This window comes from Myodes glareolus, chromosome 7 (genome assembly GCF_982192425.1).
Source record: "Myodes glareolus chromosome 7, mMyoGla1.1, whole genome shotgun sequence".
Classification (NCBI taxonomy): Eukaryota; Metazoa; Chordata; class Mammalia; order Rodentia; family Cricetidae; genus Myodes; species Myodes glareolus.
In genome coordinates, this window is record NC_142032.1 from 50,560,874 (window position 1) to 50,584,028 (window position 23,155).

At 42.0% G+C, this 23,155-nt stretch overlaps 1 protein-coding gene and 1 long non-coding RNA gene across 2 annotated transcripts in view; one reads left to right on the forward strand and one right to left on the reverse strand.

The window, feature by feature from the left end:
- The first annotated feature begins 2,830 nt into the window (after positions 1–2,830).
- LOC146893587 (uncharacterized) lies at positions 2,831–3,500 on the forward strand. The gene is made up of 2 exons (XR_015003224.2): positions 2,831–2,937; positions 3,089–3,500. It is a non-coding gene; the product is annotated as an uncharacterized LOC146893587 (long non-coding RNA).
- Positions 3,501–4,881: 1,381 nt separating this feature from the next.
- The window catches only part of Osbp (oxysterol binding protein), a 31,571-nt gene continuing 13,297 nt past the window's right edge, over positions 4,882–23,155 (reverse strand). Inside the window, exons 6-14 of the mRNA XM_048430515.3 lie at positions 23,002–23,056; positions 22,683–22,814; positions 17,273–17,518; positions 16,915–17,035; positions 10,960–11,063; positions 10,002–10,097; positions 8,692–8,873; positions 7,243–7,463; positions 4,882–7,159 (exon numbers count right to left, since the gene is read on the reverse strand). Of these exons, the coding sequence (XP_048286472.2) occupies positions 7,017–7,159; positions 7,243–7,463; positions 8,692–8,873; positions 10,002–10,097; positions 10,960–11,063; positions 16,915–17,035; positions 17,273–17,518; positions 22,683–22,814; positions 23,002–23,056 (1,300 nt within the window). The 3' untranslated portion in view covers positions 4,882–7,016. The remainder of the gene's footprint in view (positions 7,160–7,242; positions 7,464–8,691; positions 8,874–10,001; positions 10,098–10,959; positions 11,064–16,914; positions 17,036–17,272; positions 17,519–22,682; positions 22,815–23,001; positions 23,057–23,155) is intronic.

The following is a 23,155-nucleotide window of genomic DNA, read 5'->3' on the forward strand; positions in this document are numbered from 1 at the left end:
ATGAGAGTTGCAACGTCACAAATTATTTTTTTTTATGTATACATGTTTATAGCTCAGTGTGGATGTGTCCATGCTGGGATAGGTGCCTCTAGAGGTCAGAGAGCATCAGATTCACTGAGCTGGAGTCTAGGCAGGGATGAGCTAGGGATAGAATTCAAGTCCTCGGTAAGAGCAGTGCAGACTCATAACCGCTGAGCCATTTCTTTGTTCCTGAAATTCATATTAGCATCTGTCTCAGCTGGGGTTTCTATCCCTGGGATGAGACATCATGACCAAAGCAAGTTGAGGAGGAAAAGGTTTATCTGTATTATACTTCAACACTGTACTCCACCATTGAAGGAAATTGGGCAGGAACTCAAACAGGGAAGGAACCTGGAGGCAGGAGCTGATGGAGGAGTACTGCTTATTGGCTTGTTCCTCATGACTTGCTCAGCCTGCTTTCTTATAGAACCCAGGACCACCAGCCCAGGGATGGCATCACCCACCATGGGCTGGGCCCTACCCTATCAATCACTAATTAAGAAATGCCTTACAACTGGACCAAATGGAGGCATTTTCTCAACTGAGGTTCCCTCCTTTCAGATGACCCTAGTTTGGGTCAAGTTGATTTAAGACTAGCCAGGACCCCTGATCTTCCATCTACTGCAAACCCTTTCCCTCTCGACTGTGCACCCATTTAGAATTTCTCTCCAGCCTCTTAACTGGTCTTAGTCACAAATGGGTTTCTACCTGAAACTCAATATCCTGCTTTTCATTAGTTAAAAAACAAAATTGCTGGGTGGTGGTGGTACACGCCTTTAATCCCAGCACTCGGAAGGCAGAGTCAGGCGTGAGTTCAAGACCAGCCTGGTCTACAAGACAGGACAGACTACAAAGCTACAGAGAAACCACGTCTCGAAAACAAACAAACAAAAAACCCAAACCAAACCAAACCAAAAAACAAAAGCCAAGCCTTCTTCCTCCTCCTATCAGCGCATGAAGCATTTTGGGCCAGGAGGGCTAACTTTCTCCAGCGCCTTGTTTAGTGTTCTTTTTTTTTTTTTCTTTTTTTAATCTGAGGACAATTTCACTAGAGTTGAAGAAAAAAATTGTACAACTTAGGTGAGAATATAAGGAGAGGTTAAAGGGAAAAATTAGGCCTGGAAGGCAGGGTGTGGTGGCATATGCCTTTAGTCCCAGCACTTGGGAGGCAGAAGCAGAAGGATGTCTTTGAGTTTGAGGTCACATAGAGAGCTCCAGGATAGTTGGGGCTACACAAGGAAACCGTCTCAAAAAGCAAACAAACAGGAGGTGATAGCAGGTCTTTAATTCCAGCACTCAGAAGGCAGAGGTAGGTAGAAGATCACAGTGAGTTTGAGGCCAGCCCAGTCTACCTAGCGAAGTTCACCAGGACAGCTAGGTCTGTTAAACAAAGAAACTTTGTCTGGAAAAAACAAACAAAAGCAAAACAAAAGCTAGACAAAGTATAGAAACAGAGATAGCTTATTAGGAAAGGAAGAAAAAAAAATTCCCAGGAATGGAAGCTGGCTAGCTCACTGAGCAAAGCTAGTGAGCTAGCCCCCAAGGCTAGTAAATTTCTTGACCGTAAACTAACAAGGCATAGAGTCAATGCCAGTGTGCTTGTTTGGACATTGCTCTTGCTCTTCCTCTTTGTCTATGCAACACATTTACACAACCCTTTCCCTGATGCCTACTTAACTTTGCAACTCACGGTTCAAGTTCTTCTAGCTGTAGAAGCCTTCTCTGACAGGCCTCGATCCACTTTCTCCCAACTCCCTACAGGCTACAGCGCCTCGTACCACTGGCCAAACTTGATTGTAATTGGCTGTTTACCTAATCTCTTTTTTTTTTTTTGCTATTTGTATTCCCAATCGGTTAGATAACAGACGGGGGTAAACGCACAGAGAATGAGGGTGGTGAATGAATAGCTGAGAACATTCCTAGCCTCTTCTAAAATGAACTTGTTTTTAGTAACCTCTAAAATCACCTGGTCAAGCTCAGAGGCCATGACCTCTACAGGTTATTTATGACAGATTCTGAGTAATTTATCATGGTACAGGGATGAAACCCCGGGTCTTGATATACTCAGTGGCACTCCAGAACTACAGCCATAGCCCTCGAGCTCTTTCGGTTCTCGGTTTTAAAGACCCCTCATTGGCCACTCAGCTCCTTTCCTCAAGGAACAAGGAACTAGAGCGGTTTGAAAGGGTAGTGGGACTACAGTTATCACAGCTGCACCCAAAACCACACAGCGCTCCAGACGGTTCCAGTGAGTAAGCAAGAGTAAGGACAAGTTGTGTGCTTCATTGTTTACTTATTTGACGGGGGTCTCATGTTGTTAAGAATGTACTTGAGCTATCCTCCTCCCTCCATGTCCAACGGCTAGGATTCACAGGCGTGCACCACCATACTTGGAAGTTCTGAATTTAGGAATTTAGATGTTCATAAATTTTTTTTTTTTTTTTTTTTTTTGGTTTTTCCAGACAGGGTGTCTCTGTGGCTTTGGAGCCTGTCCTGGAACTCAGAGAGATCCGTCTGTCTCTGCCTCCCGAGTGCTGTGATTAAAAGTGTGCGCCACCACCAACTGGCTGAAGTGTACATCTTTAATGAACAAAATCCAAAGATTTTTCTGTACCGCTTTTAAAGAATTTATTTTACTGACCCTGTAGAGGAAATTCTTGATGTGTGTGGGTTGAATAAGTGTGGGACTTTGTGTGTGTGTGTGTATATGAGTATGTGAATACAATGACTTTTTATAAACGGGAAGAGAAGTGCCTAGGTCCTCATGTCAAGGCTCTCTTCTCTACTCGTGGTTGTAGGAATGAGCCTCCTTCGAGACCCCGTTAACAAGGGAGTGAGGACCTTGACCTTGGCACAGTACTTGGTCCTCGCGGGAGGACTCCGGGATATTGGAGTAAAGTTCAGCAGTGTTGTGGTGTAAGTTGTTCTCTATTCCTTTCATTATTCTACATAGCAGTTCCATAGCTTGGGAGTCCTCCAACACTCGCTCCTAATTCTTTGAATGTGGGGGTGGGGAACAGTGGCTGTCTTTCTCCTCAGTATCATCTCTTCTCTTCTTTTCCCACAGGATGGATTTCCTCTGCTGCTTTTCAACTGTGTAGAAATGAAGGCTGGGGAAGATGAATATGATAAACGCCGAAGTCATTTTTACTTGCCTAAAACAGCATGGTGAACCATCTCTGTGATGAAAGTCTGTATTCCCCTGAATTTGGGGGACTTTAAAGGTCAGTAAATGCAATGGTTTTAAATTTTGCTGAGCCATAATGTTGAATCATGTTGGATGGACTATGACCCTCAGATCCATACCCCATCACATTAGTAGATCAAAGAGGGATCATTACATGCTGTGGCTGTTTGACTGCCTCTAATGTTGGAATTAAATTATGTAACAGTGCTGTAGATCTCAGCACAGGAATGTTATACTTCGTAACTACTGTAGTGGTTTTCATCTTGCGAGAAAACAAAATAACAAAACTTTACAGCAATTTAACCTTCAATATTGTAATAGTAATCAGGCAAATTGAACAGGTTAAGTGGTTACTCTAAGAACCTGCTACAAAAACAATTGCTGACAACACAGCTAGTTTTGTTGACATGAATCTGAAAAATTCAGAGTCCTGGAGGCTGAATTTCTAGGATGTTCCTTGGGGAAGGGCCTTAAAAGAAATGGCACTAGCCCTATGAGCCTGTGCAGACAGCCGAGCAGCAGTCTGTGACACAGGCAGAAGAGGTCACGAGAAGAGTCAAACCATTTCCAAGTCAGTTATTCCCTAGGCAAAGGGTAGCTAAGAGAGGTCATAGCCACACCCAGCTTTGAATTCCAACCCTGACTAACCAATCAGCTCTTTGTGCCAGAACAAATTTAGTTTTCTGGGTTCTTTTTTTTCCCCCCACCGTCAGAACGATCTTAACTCTTAAAAGTTATGTGGCCAAGGAATGAGTTCCTCTCAGCTCTCAGTACTCTAGACTCAGAGCTCCTCATGGCCCGGATGCTTTGCTGCATTCTCTGATGTGGCTTTCTAGGCCCATATTCTATTACGCCTGTCCTCTTCCAGAGCCTGGATTTTGCAAAGTAAAAAGTAAAATGTTGTCACTGCTTGTAAAAGGTCTTTTTGCTTTTGAGGCAGGACCTATGTCTCTGGTTGGTCTGAAGTTTGCAATCTTCCTGTCTCCCATGTGATTGCCTACACAAGCATTCCTGGTCTTTTATTTGTTTGAAACTTGAGTTCCTGGGCTCAGGAAATCAGCCCCAGCCTCCTGACTGCTGGGAGACAGGTGTGCCCCTTCATTTTGAAGGCCTTTAAAACAAAGTACAACTGCTTATGGTCCCAAAGGCTGGATTTGAACCCATACAGCAAAAAGCTAAGAATTGTGAGAATTCAACTTTTACTAGATCCCCCCCGCCCCCAGGTAGTACTGGGATTTTATATTCAGGCCAGGCAGGACCGTGCTAGGTAAACTCTCCTTCTAAGCTATAGCCTCATCCCTACATTCTGAGGGGAAAAGGTGCGAATCAAAAATATTAGTTATGTTTCCCTATGCTAAGACAGTGGCAAAGGCCACACTGCAAGGTGTTAAGGCTATTCTGCTCATGAGCCTGGACTGATACTAAAGAATTGAAATCTAGGAACTTGAGAGATGGCTCCTTGCAAGAGGCCCTGTTTGGTTCCCACACCCTACATGGTGGTCCACAACCTTTCCACACATTCTTCTGGCTTCTGTGGTCACTAGAAATGCACATATCACACACACACTCACTCACTCATACCATTTCCAAACAGAACACGTCACCACTGGCCAGGTCTCCCTCTGTTCACCACTATTTCCTACCTAGTAGGAGTAGAAGCAAATCGGACAATATAGCTTTTTAAAAATTATTTAATTTAGTAGGTTTTTTTTTGAAAAAAAAAAGCAATAAGGCAAAAAAACTGAAAATATATTTTCTTGTTTTGCTTTCATGTGACATTATTCCATCTTCAGGACTTCTAGACTTCTTCCATTAGCAGGGATCTGGGCATCAAGCTAGAAATGTAGTGCAGATATAGAGGAAGAAGGGCTAAAGCAACAAGGTTCCCTGGGAAATTTCCATTCTATCCAAAGGCTCCAGAGATGGTGCCCATTTTATGGGCCTCCCTGGAGTAACCCCTTATGCTGGGAAAAGCCTTCTTAGGAGGAAATTCCCCAGTGCTCAATCTTTGATCATATTTGACCTAGGGAGGGAGAACATGAATGCGGGGGATGACTAAAAATACTAATTTACCCAGTAAAGTCCAATTTCCTGAAGGGATAGCTTCCTCTGGAATGGTATTTTCCCCACGGACCCACTGGCTGAGGCTCAATAGTTAAGGAACAAAATCAAAAATATTAACAAAAAGTACATAAGGAAGGCACCTCAATTTATGACCCTCAACCAAGGGTGGGTTGCACAAGGGTTATGTTTCTGAACAGGAAACTAAAATTATACAGAAAAAAATAAAGGAAGCAAGCCAGGGCCTGGCAGGCAGTTCCCACAGGGCACAAGGGCTCTTAGCTCACATCCTTGGAAGAAAACTCTTTTTGGATTTAGCCTAAGCTGGCTGGGACACAAGGAAGGTGGAAATCACCTTCCTGACTTTCTATCCATACCCCTAAGGAAGGAAACTGAGGCAGGAAAAAGACTAGGACTTCCTTTCCAAGAGCCAGGTGGTCAGGGAAGCAGAGCTGAGGCAGCAGGTGGATCACCATGGCACGAACCCTCCTCCTCATCCCTGTTCAGTAAGCGCCACATGTTTGGGGTTGTAGTGCCCCTCAAAGGTGGAAAGCAGAGGAGCATCAGCCCATATTAATACATGTCCAAGAGAGTCCCAGGGAGACAGGTGGTATAAAAAAAAACAAGATTCTTCATGGGAAAGAGGAAAACAAACAAAAAATTAGATTTTCTCTACACATACACACATACACACACACATATATATATATATAATATACAGATGATTTAACACATTATTCCAGAGGTGGTTCCATTCTGTGGGACTTTCAAGATGATGAAAACATTTGTTGCAGAGAAACTTCTCTCAAATTCTGAAGTGTACAGAATGGGTCAGGCAATGTTTAGCTCCAGAGTGTGGCACAAACCCAAACTGGTACTGTGCCAGGAGAAAAGCCAGAAAGGCAATGAAAGACGGGATGAGGAGGAACAGGGAAGGTACAAATGGCTAGCAGTCTTCTTCCACCCTGCCTGTGTTCTCAGAGGTTCTCCACCTGAGGAAGACCATAAAACCCCTTCATAAAAATAGTGTGGCCCTCTTATCAACTACCAAAAGAGGCCTCTGGTTGTTGTCAAAGTAGAAGAAAACAGCAGAGGGGTGTTGTATGCAAGTGAAGACAAAATCTCCAAGAACGTAACTCAATATTCCAGCCCTGGAGAACAATCTCTCCTGCAGATGCTCCCAAACCTTAGTTATTCATACACGCCGCTACATTAAACCAAGCCCATGTGTGAACACACTTCCTAACATGAGACCTGTGCAAGATGCCTCTGCCGATTAAGTCTTAATGTGTTTCTTTTAAAATAAGTTCTTTTTTAAAAGAACTTTAAAATCAGTTCTTGCTCTGAACAGCACCAAAATGCTCATGAATCACAATCTTATGCAGATCTTGGCTGAGCAGGACACTACAAGGGAAAGGTGAATGACGTCATCTTATATTGGGTCAGAGGGAGAAGACCACGGACACTTACTTGCCTTTACAGATGTAGAGTAACACTAACTTTCAGCCACTAAACCGCTCCCTTGCAAACATGAGTATCTACTACGTCGATTTCAGCGTCAATCAGCTAAGGCAACCAGCCAATCACCACCATGGGTGTCTGCTTCTGGTGATTGATTTGGAAAAAGTGATTGGTTAAGACAGACAAATTTGAGGAAAGCACTTGGTAAGAGTCCCAACTGCCAGCCTTCCTGCACATCCTCTGCCGTCTTCTCCGATCGACCCTCTTCCTTTGAGTTACAGCCACTTCAGAAAATGTCTGGGCAAGAACCCCAGTCCTGCTTTTCCTTACATTCCCAGTATTCACCCCTATAAATATGGGTTAGCTCCTTGGTGACAGGGTCCTTCTTCCGCTCAAACCACAGTGCCTTATAGGGGTCATATGGTGTGCCTAAAAGGGAAGAAAATGAAAAGTAAGTTTAGAGCTGGTACTTGCCATGCACAAGAAATCAGAGCAGGGGACAGGGTTGTTACCATCTTCCGTGGCTTTCACAGCTTCTGCTTCTCTCTTTTTTCTGGAGAGTCTCTGTTTTTCCTCTAGGCGCTGCTTCTCAGCATTTGCTTCATCCCAGCGCCCATTTTCCATCAGTCTCTGGTCAGGTCTCAACCGGCTGTCTGTGGGTGCAGTGCCACCTTCCCAGGCATTGAGAGTGAGGGCGAGCTCTGAGAAGTAGTACATGTTTTCTGCATTCTTCCTAAGAACAAACAAGACAAAGGAGAGACAGCTCTAGAGCCTCAATTCAATCCAAGGAGCAACAGCTTGGAACACTGCCTGCATCTAAGTGTCCCACACATGGAAAAACTCCAAACTCTTATCAGGTAACTCCAAATAAGAGAGCCAAACTATACCACTCCCACCCTTCCCAAGCATTACTTCATCCAATAGTTACTGCAGCATCTGCACTCAGAATTATCTATATTTATCAGGAAGAATAAAATCTCCAAAACTGCCTCATTTCTATTTCCTTTGCTTCCCTTCAGACCTCTTTCTGGGATGATCTGGCTATTTCTGTAGACATAATATATGATGATAACAGGAGATAAACGGCCTGCATTTTGTCTCCAAAATGTAGAGGGTCTGTAGGGAAACTGTGAGCAGGCAGAAGGCACCTTTCTTCCCTGGCTGTTCTGAATTGCAGTGAGAATGCAGGGTATGGGGGTGAAAGCCTGTAACCCAGCTTTTGAGAGGTAGAAGGATCAAGACTTCAAGAGCCTGAGCTACACAGTGAGACCAGTGGTGCGGGAGAATTATCTGTATTCTGTCAATCATATTTTAATAAAACGCTGATTGGCCAGGCAGGCAGTATAGGCAGGAAAGCCAGACAGGAAGTAGAGGTGGAGCAAAGAGACTGGGAGTATTCTAGGAAGCTCCCTCTGCCACTCCTGCGCAGACCACCGAAGAGGCAGCATGTAACTTGCCCAGCTGAGAAAGGTACGGAGCCATGTGGCTAATGTAGATAAGGATAATGGGGTAACATAAGTTACAAGAGTTAACAAGAAGCCTGACCTAATGGGCCAATCAGTTTATAACCTTATGGAGTCCTGTGATTGATTTTCCTTGGGAGTTGCTGGCTGTGGGGTACCGGGCGGGATAGAAACCCCAACAAGCTGGCCCCCTCATGATACAGATCAGCCTGAACTACATGAGACACTATCAAAAACAGAACACTAAATTATAAAGAGATTGTTTTGAGTGGACCTTAAGAAAGAAGAACTACAATGTGATATATGTTTGGTGAGGTAGATTCTTGGAAGAAAGCATGCTTAAACTCCTATCATGTATACAATCTCTAGTAATCTCTACACAGGTTCTGATCTCCCTGGACAATCCCACAGACAACCACAAAGAAAGCAGGCAGAACACCTTTATACTGCCCCAGAGTTATAGGCAAAGACCCCAGGAGGCTTGCATGTGATACTCACGGTAAAGGATTCCTTTTCCACAGCATAACCCTACTTTCTTCTGCTTCATGGCCTCTCTGTCGACCATCACCCCCATTTTCCCCAGAGGCTGGCTGAACTTTGAAACAGTCCATTTTCTCATCCCATGTCCCTAGGAGGGCAAAGTGAACTTTTCCTGATGGATCTGTCACTTCTCCTGTCACCTACAAGAAAAAGTCTTACAGTAAGTCCTAGCTAAATCCAATTATTATAACATTATGGAGTTAGCCAAGTATTCTTGTTGCTGATTTTTAAATTGTTTAAAATTGTTTAAATTCAGCCATGAATTCTTATTACACAGGAATTTCTGATGTAAGGATGTATGAAGGAAAAGTACCTGACTGACACTGAAAGTTACTTTGAAATTACACAGATCCACAAACCCATCTGAATCCTCAATTAGTCTTCATTTGTTCCCCCGTTTTTTTAAATAGAATTTCTTTGTGTAATCCTGGCTGTCCTGGAACTCAGTCTGTAGACCAGGCTGTCCTCTGCTTCCCAAGTGCTGGGATTAAAGGTGTGCACCACCCTCCTGGTTAGTCTTCATTCCTACATGACCATCTGGATTGTGGCAGGACCCTCCTGTGGTAGTAACAGACACCTCTCCTCTGCGGGTCACAGTGGTTCTGTCTGCACCGTCTTCCTTCCCTCCATGCTCGACAACCACTCTATGACTGTGCTGTCTTGTCTTGTCTTTTGTTTTTTGCTTGTCTTTATTTTTAAAATAAGCTTATTTTTATTTAGGTGTGTGTGTGAAAACCACATGTATACAGGTGCATTTTGAGATCTGAAGGTGTCAGATCCCCTGGAGCTGAAATTATAAGCATTTGTGAACTACCTGATATGGGTGCTGGGGATTCAACTCAAGTCCTCTGGAAAAACAGTAAGTGCTCCTAACCACTGAGCACCTCTCTCTCCAGACCCTGAACTTGTTTTTTTTACTTCATCTTTGTTGTTCAGAAGAAAGTGGTTCAATAATGCTATTTGGTCCCTTTTTGATCTTTGCGGGGGGGGGGGGGGGGGTTCGAGACAGGGTTTCTCTGTAGTTTTCGGAGCCCATCCTGGCCTTGAACTCACAGAGATCCGCCTGAGTCTGCCTCTCGAGTGCTGGGATTAAAGGTGTATGCCACCACCACCTAGCTTCTTTACATCTTCTTTATGTCTACTTTTCTGATATCCATATTTAGGATACATATCTTTCTACCTACCTACCTCACTACAAATGCACATTCGCCAGCCCTTCTAAAGGATACACACTAAATGAAAAATATTTACATTTCAACCTCTCTTACCTTTCTTGCTACATCCCGAGAGAAGTAGCTATAAGGAACAAATTTAAGATTACACTTGTCTCCTGTCTTGTGATTTACGATGTCAATCTCACCAGACTATAAAGAGAAAAGAATCATGGGTTAGTTTTATGAAGATTGACAAATTTTACATGTGGGCACTCCCTTGTTTAAAGTCCTGGGGCACAGTAGAAACCCTCCGTAATCATTGTATTTCAGGTTGAAATTAAGGTCAAACTGTTTATATGTGTCACATGTTGGTAACATGACCTGACCTTCAGTACACATACTGAAATGCACAAGTAGTAATCTACCCTTCTTAATAAGTCCCTCATTAGGACTCTTCTAGAATTCCCTTGCTTAACACAAATTACAACGTCAAAATTCTACAGATCTTCCTATAGACTCAATTTGTTTTACTTTTCACTCCTTTCTAGCCCTCAGATACTCAGCTTAATTCCACATCTACCATAAACCCCTCCTCAGAAGATAATATAGCCTCTTTTCTGGCCGAGCTAGAACACTTACCCCAAAGCTAACACTTAACTAGACAGACTCTTAGCATGGCTCCTGTATTAGGCAATTCTATTATACTTGCAGCCTACACATGCCAGATTTCTTCAGCGACACACTAATTCCTGCAGGGCCTTTTCTGACTTTGTAACACTAGTGCCTAGGACACAGTAAATGCATTAAGAGCTGGGGCTAAGAAACTTTGTCTTGCATTCCTTTATATTGCCCAACAGAGTCCTAAGAGTCACTGATGGAATGTATAATTTGGTCATTCATAAATACTAATTTGTAGATAGAACTTTATGGAGGTAGGACTACTGCCTGAGAGAATATCCTTTAAGAGATCTAGTAAAAAAAAGTCTGGGACAGCTACTGGATCCTAAATACAACAAAGATTACCTAAAGAGGTACTCTGAAGTTCAGAAACACTTTGGGTACCTTTGCTCACCTGATCTATCCACAACTTGCCCACAATAATGTTGTGCACTGTTGTGGTAACTTTTTTCCAGGTGTAATGGTGCCCAGTTGCATGGAAAATACAATGGATGGTACCTAGAAGCAAAAGTGTACAGCCAGGTATTAGAAAAACAGCACCATGCATACTAGAAATAAGATTAATTTCCTTTTAACATTTCTTACTTTAAAAAGAAAACAGCAAGTAAATAAAGAAAAGCATAACTTTCTTAAATGTTGTACTGGTTTACTTTTGTTTATTTGATTTTAAGTATAGGAATAAAATAGGTGATGTCAGATAACGACAATTGTTGCATTTTAGCTAGGGAGTTGTATTTTATAATACAAATTTCAAAATATACAGAAAAAAGTCAAATGTGTCCCATCATGGGGGAAAAAAACAAACACTGTGAAAGGAACAAGTATGGGCATCAGGATTAGTAATCAGTTGGAGAACCTTAAGCAAACCACTTATCTATGTGTCTTAATATTAAGAGTGGAGAAATAGAGAGAGGAGAGCTTCAGAATTGGAACTGGACTTGGTCCTGGTTTTTCACTCACTAGCTATGCAACCCTATGCTACATAATAATTTGTCTAGGTTTGCTATGGTACTAGGAGAATCTTCTGACTGCTGTAATTTCTCAACAGAAATTATCTTAGGTGGGTTTGATACTTTATGCTGCTGAGGTAACTCAGTGGATCACTGACAGCTAATATTAATGAAATAATTCAGGATGAGAGCAAGACAGGTCAGAAAGACAGCCGTGTGGTGGCCCAAGTTAGGGCTTTGAGTAACCTATTATCATCATACTTACTAACCATCAAGAAGGAAAGACAATGTTGAATTAAATCTTACAGATTTCAAATAATTAAGTTCACATTACGAACCCTACCCCAAACCAAAACACCCTCTGGAGTCCAAAATTCAAGAATAACACATCTTGATTTTGGGGGGAAAGGTCGTGGAAGTGCTGTATGCAGAACCCTCCTTGCTTCAGCTTCCAAGTCTCTTTCATTCAACTAACCCTGATTTGTAGACAGAATGACATCACTATATGTACACCACTTTCCTGAGTTCTACAAGTCATTCCAGTAAGTTTTCAAAACAAATGACGCTCAGTGGTTAAGAGCACTTTTGCCTTTGCAGAGGACCCAGTTTGGTTCCCAAAAGCTACATAATGACTCCCAACCATCTATAACTCTAATTCTAGAGGATCTGTCTGACATTTTCTTCTGATCTCTAAGGGCACCAGGCACACACATAGTACACAAACACATGTGCAGGCAACACACATACATAAATAAATCTAGAATTTTTTTTTTCAGTTTTCAAACCTGAGGGAACTTGGGTATCCCACAAATTTATAGCTTGTTGGCACCAAGTATGGGAAACTTTGCACATCAAAATTTGTGGCTTGTATCAAAAGCAAGGACAATCTTGAGGACTGTGCTCTTAACGTATTGAGTCTGTAAATACTGTGGGTAGTTAAATGTCAGAACTGCATTTATAATAAATATTTTAACTTTTGTTGGCTGGTTTTATCTACAGACTTGGGAAACCACATCCTGGTCAGCAGTAAATATTTTATTTGCTCACCAAGGTGCTTGTAATGTAACAAGTACTTAAATTAAAATCCGTAGCAGGAGCAGAGGTATCTGAGAAATTAAAATGTGTGTGTGTGTGTGTGTGTTGTGTGTGTGTGTGTGTGTGTGTGTGTGTGTGTGTGTTTGTAGTTAAGAGCACTTGCTGTTCTTGCAAAGGACCTGAGTTCTATTCCCAGCACTCATGTGAGGTTCTCACAACTGCCTTCTGGTCTCCATAGGCATCTGAACACTCGAGGCATACACATACACAGATATACATATATACACATAATTAAAAGATTTTAAAGAAACAAGAATTTACATTGAATTACAAGGGAATTTAATCAGCTAAAACAATTTTGAAAATGAACAAAGCTGGAAGATTCACACTTTCTCATTTCAAGCTTATTACAAAACCACAGAAAACTGGGCAGCGGTGGTGCACGCCTTTAATCACAGCACTCAGAGGAGGCAGAGGCAGGTGGATCTCAGAGTTCAAGGTCAGCCTGGTCTACAGAGTGAGTTCCAGGGCAGCCAGGACTGTTACATAGAGAATCCCTGTCTTGAAAAACCAAAACAAAATAAAAACCAAAACACAAACAAACAAATGCATACTAACCAAAATAATGTAGTACTGGCATAAAAATAAACAGGTTATGATCAAAAAGCCCACAGATAAGACCTTACATAGACTCTCAAATAATTTCTGACAAGGGTGCTAAGATCATTAAATAGGAAAAGGACAGTCTTTTATTTACATAAACATTAATCCCAAACATCAATTTTTTTCCCAAATGTCAAATATTACACCTCAAACTATTTAAGACTCAAAAGAAGTCAGGCAGTGGTGGCCCAAGCCTTTAATCCCAGCAGTCAGGAGGCAGAGGCAGGTAAATCTCTGAGTTAAGGGCCAGCCTGGTCTACAGAGTAAGTTCCAAGACAGTAGGGACTACACAGAGAAACCCTGTCTTGGGTGGTGAGTGGGGTAGGCTGGAGTGGGGAAATGGTGACACTCAAAAGAAATCAAAGGCAAAGTTTCAAGATGTTAGTTTAGTAATGACTTTTTTTCTTCTTTGGCTTTTCAAGACAGAGTTTCTTTGTATAGATCTGGCTGTCCTGGAACTCAGAACTTCTGCTTCTGCCTCCCTAGTGCTGGGACTAAAGGTAAGTGCCACCATCACCCAGCAGTAATGACATTTGGGATATGACACCAAAAGTATAAGCAACAACAAAAACAAACACAAAAAATAGAGAAAATGATCTTTTTTTTGAAAATTAAAAATTTTGTACATCAAAGGGAAATACAAAGGAGTAAAAAGGCAACTCACAAATGGAAGAAAACATTTGTAAATCCTATTTTTTTGTTTGTTTGTTTTCTTTTCTTTTCTTTTTTGATACAGGATTTCTCTGTGTAGAACAGGATGGTCTTGAATTCAGAAATCTGCATGCACCTTCTGAGTGCTGGGATTAAAATCATGAGCCACCACTGCCTGGTTTGTAAATCCAATTTTTTTTTTTGATAAGAGAATGATATCCAGACCACATATAAAACTCCTAAAACTCAACAAAACTCAATTTAAAATCTGGCAAGGAGTGGGGGTGAGGTGTGGTGGCACACAGTTTTAATTCCAGCACTAAGAAGACAGAGGCAGGGAGGTCTCTGAGTTCCATACCACTAAGACCTTGTCTCAAAAAACAAAATAACAAAAACTGCCAAAAGGCCCAGGTACGGTGGTGCACACCATTGATCCCAGCACTCCAGAGGCTGTGCATCTTGGTGAGTTCGAGGCCAGCCCAGCTGATACTTTGAGAGTCAGACAGCCAGAGCTACAAAATCTCAAACAACAACAAGAATCCAAAAAACAACTGGGAAAAAAAACTGCTCTAAAGTAAACACACAAATCATTAAAAAGCACATGAAAACATACTCCACACCACTGTTAGACCAAAAGCACATGAGATATACTCGAGGAATGAATGAATGAACAAGGACATGAGATAACTACGGCCTTGGCACACTGTCTGGAGGGATATAAAAAGGTAGAGTCACATAAAATGGTGGAAACAGTGTGGAATTTCTCAAAACATTAAAAAGAATTACCATGTGATCCAGCAATTCCACTACTGCTATATACTCAAAAAAGTAGAAAGCAAGGACTCTAAGAGATATTTATACTCAACTTCACAGAATTTATATGCAATAGTTAAAACATGGGAGCTACTTATAGTCATCAACAGGTGGACAGATTAAAAAAAAAACATGTGCGTACATGTGCAATGTAATAGGAATAGTTAGCATAAAAAGAGAAATCCTAATATTGAACATAGAAGAAAAAGACCCTGAGATGAAATAAACCAGTCACAAAAAGACAAATACATTTAAATCACAGATCTGTGAAAATTGTACAGACAAAAAGTAGAGCAGTGGTTTTCTGAGTCTGGAGGAAGGCCAAATGAGCAGTTTCTGGGTGCAGTTTCAGCTGAACAAAATAAAGTATCTTGAAGTCAGATCAGTAACAGTGTTAATATCCCATTATGGATGTAGTAAATAGCACTTAACTACACATTTAACATGTATGAAATGCATATATATATATATATATATATATACACATGCACACACATATATAAAGTATATAATTACAATGAAATATTTGAGGGGGGGAAGCAAAAAAAAGAAGCCAAAAAGCAGTAGAATAACAAAGTCAAGATATTGAGAAGACTATCAAAGGAAGAATTTTATATCCAGTAAAACTATCCTACATAAGCAGAAATTCAAGAATCATTCCCAGATCCATAAAACTGAAATAATCGGTCTTCTAAAAATTATGAAAGGACACACTAGTCAATAGCTTTAATCCACATTAAGAAACTAAGAGAGGCCGGGCGGTGGTGGTGCACGCCTTTAATCCCAGCACTCGGGAGGCAGAGGCAGGCGAATCCCTGTGAGTTCGAGGCCAGCCTGGTGTACAAGAGCTAGTTCCAGAACAGGCACCAAAAACTACAGAGAAACCCTGTCTCGAAAAAAAAAAAAAAAAAAAAAAAAAGAAACTAAGAGAGTCAGGCAGTGGTATCACACACCTTTAATCCCAGCACTCGGGAGGCAGAGGCAGGCGGGTCTGAGTGAATTCGATCCTGGTCTACAAAGTGAGCTCCAGGACAGCCAAAACTGTTACACAGAGAAACCTTGTCTTAAAAAACAAAACAAACAAAAAAAGAAACTAAGACCAGTAAATCCAGCTATATATTAAAGACAGTATATAAGTTTTTCTTATAAAATATCTGTATAAGTAAACAAAATAAAATTATGTGATGAGATTATAAAGTATAAAAGTACACTTTGCAATGAGTGGAGAAATGGCTCTGTGGTTAAATGTTCTTGCAGAGGACCCAAGGTACAAACATCTGGTGATACACAACTGTAACACCAGCTCCAGGAGATCTGATGACTCTGGCTTCTGTGGGAACTACACTGAATACAAATGTACACATTCACATGCAAACTCACATACACATACACACACACACACACAATTAAAACTAGCAAAAATAAATCTTAACAGGGTTTCTCTGTGTAATAGCCCTAGTTTATCTAGAACTTGCTTTGTAGACCAAACTGGCCTTGAACTCAGAGAGATTCACCTGCTTCTGCCTTCTTTCGGGATTAAAAGCATGCACCACCATGCCCAGAAAAAAAAAAAAAAACCTTAAAGACTTCTCTCTCTCTCTCTCTCTCTCTCTCTCTCTCTTTCTCACACACACACACACACACACACACACACACGCACGCAAGAAAATCAGTGCAGAATGAGGAAGGGCAGCAGCTGTAAAGTTCTGGTGTGCTTCCAACTCTACAGGTCAGGATTCCTACTCCCATGCTTCATCTTTTTGATCCCAACACACACACACACACAAATAGCTTGTAATCCAATAAAATAAAGTTTCATTTTATCCAGGATTCAATCATTACATAAATGACACCTAATCCATCAAGCAGAGGAATAAAGACTGTGAGAGACTAGCCAAGAAACCTAATCTCATAATCCTAACTGTTTTTTATGTACAGATAGAACTAGAGTAATGGGGAAACAACATTGAAATAATGTCTTAAAGGCATGCTAGAATCCATATTCTAAAGTAGTACTTAGAGACAAAAAGTAAATAAACTAAAGAGGCAAAGATATGGCAGGATGGGTCTTAAAAGAGTACCTGGCCTCCTTACTCATTTGAAAGTTGGGAAGTTAAATGATAACTAGCTAGTGATGCTGGTGCCTGAATCAGAGTTTCCATCTCTTGATGCCTGAAACAGTAGCCTCCTCCATCATGCCAGAACACCTTTCACCGGAACAAACATGGTGGCCTTACCGAGGGGCATAATGGAGAGGTATTTGCCTCGAAACTTGCTGGTGATTTTGATTTCCTGACGCAATGTCCAGCCATTTTTGGATTCAGCATGGTGTGCAGCAGCAGGGGGATGATGACTCACCTTGAAGAAATCAGGTTTGAATTAAGAAAAGACTGGAGAAGAGAAAGACATGGCTCATTAATTGGCAATAAACACTCAAGAGTCTCCCTTTATATTTTTACATCCACAACAGTGGTGAACGACAGGCTTAATGTGTTGAGCCCTAATGAAAAAGACAGAATGGGCTGACTGAGACTGGCTTCTCAAAACCTACCCAGTCATAAGAAAGGAAAAGTGTTAGAGGTCTGGGCTCTTTACCTGCTCACAGAGGGATCGATAACCATTCTCTTCCAGTCGGTCCAGTTCGAAGGTCTCCCCAAGGAGTGGGTTGAATGGCTTGCTGGTTCGGAAGACAGTAGTGGAATAGGAGGAAACGGTGAAGGCTGCAACATAGCAGAGCTGTTCTAGAGAGTTCTCACATTTTGCAGCTCGGTCTAATAGCTCATGGTATTCCAGATCTTCAGTAAGGCGCTGAAGCATGGACAAGGGCTCATTAAAATTTACCTGTAAGGAAGAGAACAGATTTAAAGCCTTTTCCCTGCCATTCACAGGAGACAGCTGGAGATGCTGTGGTGATAAAGCAACAGGAAGACAAAAGAAGTTGTAGCTCTCCAATTAGACTCCAGGTGACCCCCTCTCCTCTGTTAACATCTATGTCAGGGAGTGGCAGGAACCACTGCGCCCTGAGATGGAAATCAAGCAGCTTCTCTAAGCAGCACTGCAGACGACAACAGCAATGAGTTACTGACCACAGGAGCCCTCATCAGACAGCAGATGAGGGAATGAGTAATTAAAGGAACGAAAATTCCAGAAGTGTACCTAGAGAGGAAGTTAGATATGGAAGACCTGGGGGGAGAAGCAAAGGGGAGATAAGATTATAAAAGTACAGGAGTGTCCTGACCACAGAAATGACTACACTGCCCAAGTCAGCTTCTCCCCTGGACTAGTCGCTGGTCAAGGCTTGGTAAGGAGCTGACTTCTGAGGCTGGACAGTGCTCTAGACATGGACTGCTGCTGCTGGAGTGGAGAGGAAGCAGGGCACTCTTCAAATCTGACAGCACAACTTATCGCTAGATGATGAAAGAGCGTGGCAGGAGTGCAGGGAATGAGGAAGCATTTCTGCTAGGGGAAATGTGTGCCTATCCATTATACAATATTATCTGAGTGTCATGTGTGCCAAAGCCTGTGCTTCCTACATGGTGGAGAAGTGAACAACAGACAACTGCTCACACTGCTTCTCCCTCAAGAAAATAAGTTAATTTCTAAGGTAACTTTGAAATTTTAAATAATTTTGCTAATTTAAAATTTGTTGTAAGACCAGGCATGGAAAGAAAAGAGAGCAGGTGAATCTCTGTGAGCCTGAGGCCAGCCTGGCCTACATAAAGAGTTCCAGAATAGCCAGAACTACATAACACAGACCCATGTATCAAAAAACAAAAACAAACAAACAAGTATAATTTGCTTTAGGGGCTGAGCTTAGCAGGTAGGAGTTCTTACTCTGACAGCATGAGGACCTGAGTTCAAATCTCTACTACCTACTACTACCGACATAAAAAAAAAAAAAAAAAGAAAAGCCAGGCATCATGGCTGCATGAGCTTGTAACCCCAGCACCAGGGGTAGGGAGAGCCACATGTAGAGACTGGCACTTCCCAAGAGTTCAGTGGCTGTTCAGCCTAGCTGAAATGGGGAACTTCAAGCCCAGTGACAGACCATCTCAGTAGGTGAGGTTCTCTTCTGCCCCCCATGCACAGCCCACACAAAATATAAATAATTTAAAGAGAGAGAGAGAAGGGAATAGAAAGATGGCTCAGTGATTTCTTTTCTTTTCTTTTTTGGTTTTTTGAGACAGGGTTTCCCAGTAGCTATGGAGCCTGTCCTGGAACTCTGTAGACCAGCCTGGCCTCCAACTCAGAGATCCACCTGCCTCTGCCTCCTGAGCATTCATATCAGTTGGCTCACAAGCACCTTTAACTCCTGCTCCAGGCAATCAGATGACTCTGTCCTCCAGCCACTTGAACTCACACACACATACCCACACACATATGTAATAAGCCCGCACTACAGAAAATGCTTGAGTGTGGTACTCCAACTGGTAACAGTAAGGCCCGAATCCTTACTGCAGAAGAATCTCTTAGTGACAACAATTCAAGCAGAATGAAGAAAAATTCTCACATATTCAGAGGAAAATCATGAAAAGCTGTGTACTGTGCTACCAGACATAGAAGAGAACCTGGACCAGACTCCATACATCACTAGTCTGTCACTACTTTTCATTTACATACAACCCACCTTCTAATAAATATTCCAAGAACCCGGTCACACTCAGAGGCCAAACGCAACAAATGAGTTTGAGTATTTTAAGGAGAAGGAAGCAAGGACATTACTCACTGCCAATGAGAGGTAGTTAGCCACAAAAGACAACCAGAGATGAGCAACACCAGCCAGCCATGAGCTGGGGACATGGAGAAGGGACATCACTGTACCTCAGAGGGTGAGGGGATATGGCAGAAGCTTAGCACCTTGAGGAGCTCAGGGAAGACTGTTTAGTGAAACCTAGAGTCACACAGATGTTGTCAGAAAAATGCCTAAGAGGGAGCCATGACCTCCTACTGCTGTCTTATACTGGCAGTGCCCAGCCAGATGCCAGCAGGAACAGAAGCTTTAAAACCGGCTGACCCCAGCTCTCCTGTGATAGAACGCTGCCTGAAAAGATGACTTGTCTGGAGGGTACAGGATTGCACATTCCTAATGGCGATATCAATAAGGAGAGAAGATACAGGTCACCTAGCCCCAGAAGCTCTTTATAAATAGAATCTACATCCTGAGAATGACGGCCTGCCTTTCCAGTCCACCTGCCTACTAATTCCTATAAGGTGCTCAATGCTCAAGCAAGTGGTCCTCCTTTATTTCCATTTCCCAAACACCAGTTATTTGGAGGTTTCTCTAATATAAGCTCATTAAGATCCTTTTCTTAGCTGGGTGGTGGTGGCGGTGACGCACGCCTTTAATCCCAGCACTCGGAAGGCAGAGGCGGGCAGATCTCTGTGAGTTTGAGGCCAGGCTGGTCTACAAGAGCTAGTTCCAGGACAGGCTGCCCTCAAACTCACAGAGATCCACCTGCCTCTGCCTCCTGAGTGCTGCGATTAAAGGTGTGCGCCACCACTGCCTGGCTATTACTACCACTATTACTATCCCATCATCATCAATATTATTATTTTGTAGTACTAGAGATGGAATGTAGGGCCTTAAACATCCTAGGCAAGCAATCATAACATAAAAACTAAACATTACACATGTATAAAAACCTATTTGATTTTTGAGGCTGAATTAATTAATTACTTTAGTATTTGCTGAATGTCAATGTCAGGCAGTATGCTGAGCATCAAGGACATACGTAGCAACAACACAGTTCCTAGCTATGAGAAACAAACAGTCTACGAAGACGTGGTGCCTATGTACCAAGAGGCTGAGGAGGTATTTTATTTCTGCTTCCAAGTACCAGGTTATGGACAGAACATGCAGCTCCCCATCCTAAGTCTTTATTTCTAGACTTTTCTCTAGGTAGCTATGGTCAGATAAGTAAGTTGTGGCCACAGAGATTCAAGAGATTAATGGATTGTGTAATTTCCAGGAAGTACCTTTAAAAGGCACAGCCTGCTCTTACTTTTCCATCCTCTAGCTGACTGCAAAGTATCCTCCAACGGCTCAAGGAGCCATTACAGATCTATGAATTATAGCACTTAATCATAAGTAGAGAGCCACAAAACAGAAAGAAACTTGGTACTGACACTGGCCGTATCAGCTCTGGACAACCTACTTTTGGATTTCAAAATAAGAATGTTAAGCTAACATTTGTTTAAGGCAGTTGCCTGTTTTCTGTTTGCTTTGTTTTTGTTTCCTCTGTAAAGAGCTACACAGTAAACATTTAAGCCTTCAGGACCAGGTGGTCTCTGTCACATCACTCAATATTGCTGCTACTGCAAGACAGCAGCTACAACAGAAAGGAATGAATTAGAATCTCTGTCCCACAAAGCTTGATTTGTGGACAGTAACCTCATGAATTATTACATTCCTTTAGATTTCTTCCCCAACCACTTAATAAAAAAAATAAATAAATTCTTGGCTTATGCTTGTTTAGATGGCAGCCAGATTTGGCCCCAGGGCCTTAGTTTGCTGACCCCTGATTCAAATTAATGTAGCTTGGGATTTCTTTCTATAAGCCAAACATCTGCCTAAGACACACACTGTAACTGCATAGGGCAAATTAGAGACACTCAGAAAATACTTGTAGAATGAATAAGCAAGCAGAATACTGCCAGAGACAAACAATGGAGCTTCCTGGAGCACTGGGGATCAATATTTTACCCTGATAGATACTCTAGAGGTTTATTAAAGAGACACTACAGCAAAATCCTCAACAAAGAGCTGTAGTTACAACAAAGTGCCATAGGCTGGGGGACAAATAAACATAGTTCAAGCATGAAGAGCAGTGTGTGTAAATGCCTGAAGGGAAGAGCCAAAATGCCTGATACTTGAAGTCTATCCTGACTCTAATCTTCATGACAGAAATCTGCCCATCAGGAGAAAGCACACAGCCCACTTAAGGAAGCAGATTATAGTCAAGGCAGTGATGACCCACTAAAGGAGTTGAGAACTGACATGACTACACTTCCAGTTTTAAGATCCCTTTGACAAGAGCATGGATAGACAGCAGAAGTGTGTTAGAGGAAGGGAGGTCAGTTCAAATCCCATCTCTTTGCTTATTTTTGAGACAAGGTCTCAAGTAGCTCAGGTTGGCATTGAACTCCATCTGTAGTGAAAGCAGATTCTCAACTCCTGATCTTCCTGCCTCTATGTCCCAAGTGTTGGGATCACAGGAGAGTACTACTATGCCCATCCCCAATATCCTTCTTCATCATGGAGATGGTCCTTATCTTCTGGGTTTAATTAACTACTTTTATTTCTTTGTTTCCTTTGTATAGGGCTTCCCATAGCACTAAAAGAGGAAAAATACCATTCACCTATTTCCTTGACTATCTCTTTCAATCTATGTGTGTTTTGTTTTTCTGTGCATGTCTGTAAGAGTGAGATAAGGTCTCACTTTTTAACCCAGGTTGGCAGGGAACTATGTAGCCTAAGCTAGTCTCAAACTCTTGTCATTCCTCCCAGTGCTGGTATTAACAGGCATGAATTGCCACACTCAGCTACTATTCTTTTATTTTAATTTGGGTGTGGGGCAGATAGTTGTGTGTGTATGTGTGTAATGAGTGCACGTGCACACCAAAGCAGACACCAATGTCGCCATGCCTGACTTTTTATGTTCTTGTGCTTACATGGTAGAACCTTTACTGACCAAGCCATCTTAAGCCATATAGTGGTCTCACTATATGCTTCTTAAAGACAGTATCGGTGCTGTGTTATCTGTGCATGCCTCACGCCTGCCTGCCTGCCTGCCATGGAATTGCTCATAAATGTTATCAAAAATAAGCAACTGACTCTAGATGATCTGGAAAGATACTAGGATCCATAGCCAGTACTACACAACCTAACTTAAAAGGATGGTTTATGACTAGCAAGGAAATAAAAACCATGCTTAAAGCTGCTACAGTGTGACCAGAGTGTCACTGAGGTGGAAAGGACACCAGTCTGAGTATTCGAGGACCTCACCGGCATTGGGATCTTAGAGAGCTCTTTTCCAATGCAGTTCTTCATGATGCTCCACAAGTTGAGGCTGTAGTTTGGCTTATATGGTATTCTGGTTCTCTTTTCCTTCTTGGTCTCCTCCAGCTGATGCTTGTACTAGAAGCAAAAACAAAGCCATTCAATCAGCCACAAAGAACAAAAAATCTGCTATCTATAACCTTCCCTTCCCCCATGCTTAACAAACAACAACAAAAGTTTCTATTTATCTTAGCACTTCACAGACAAGTTCTTGGGAATCAAAACTAAAGTCCCTCAACGCTGACAACTTCCAAATAAGAGTTACCTGTTCATCAAGGCTGATGTCACTGCTGGCTCCACTGATATTGCTACCAGTACGTCTTCATGGATGAAAAACAGAGGAGAATTAGAACAAAGACCAGAAGTTAAGTTTGGTCCTCATCAGTTCTTTATGAAGCACAATGCCAAATACACTGCAC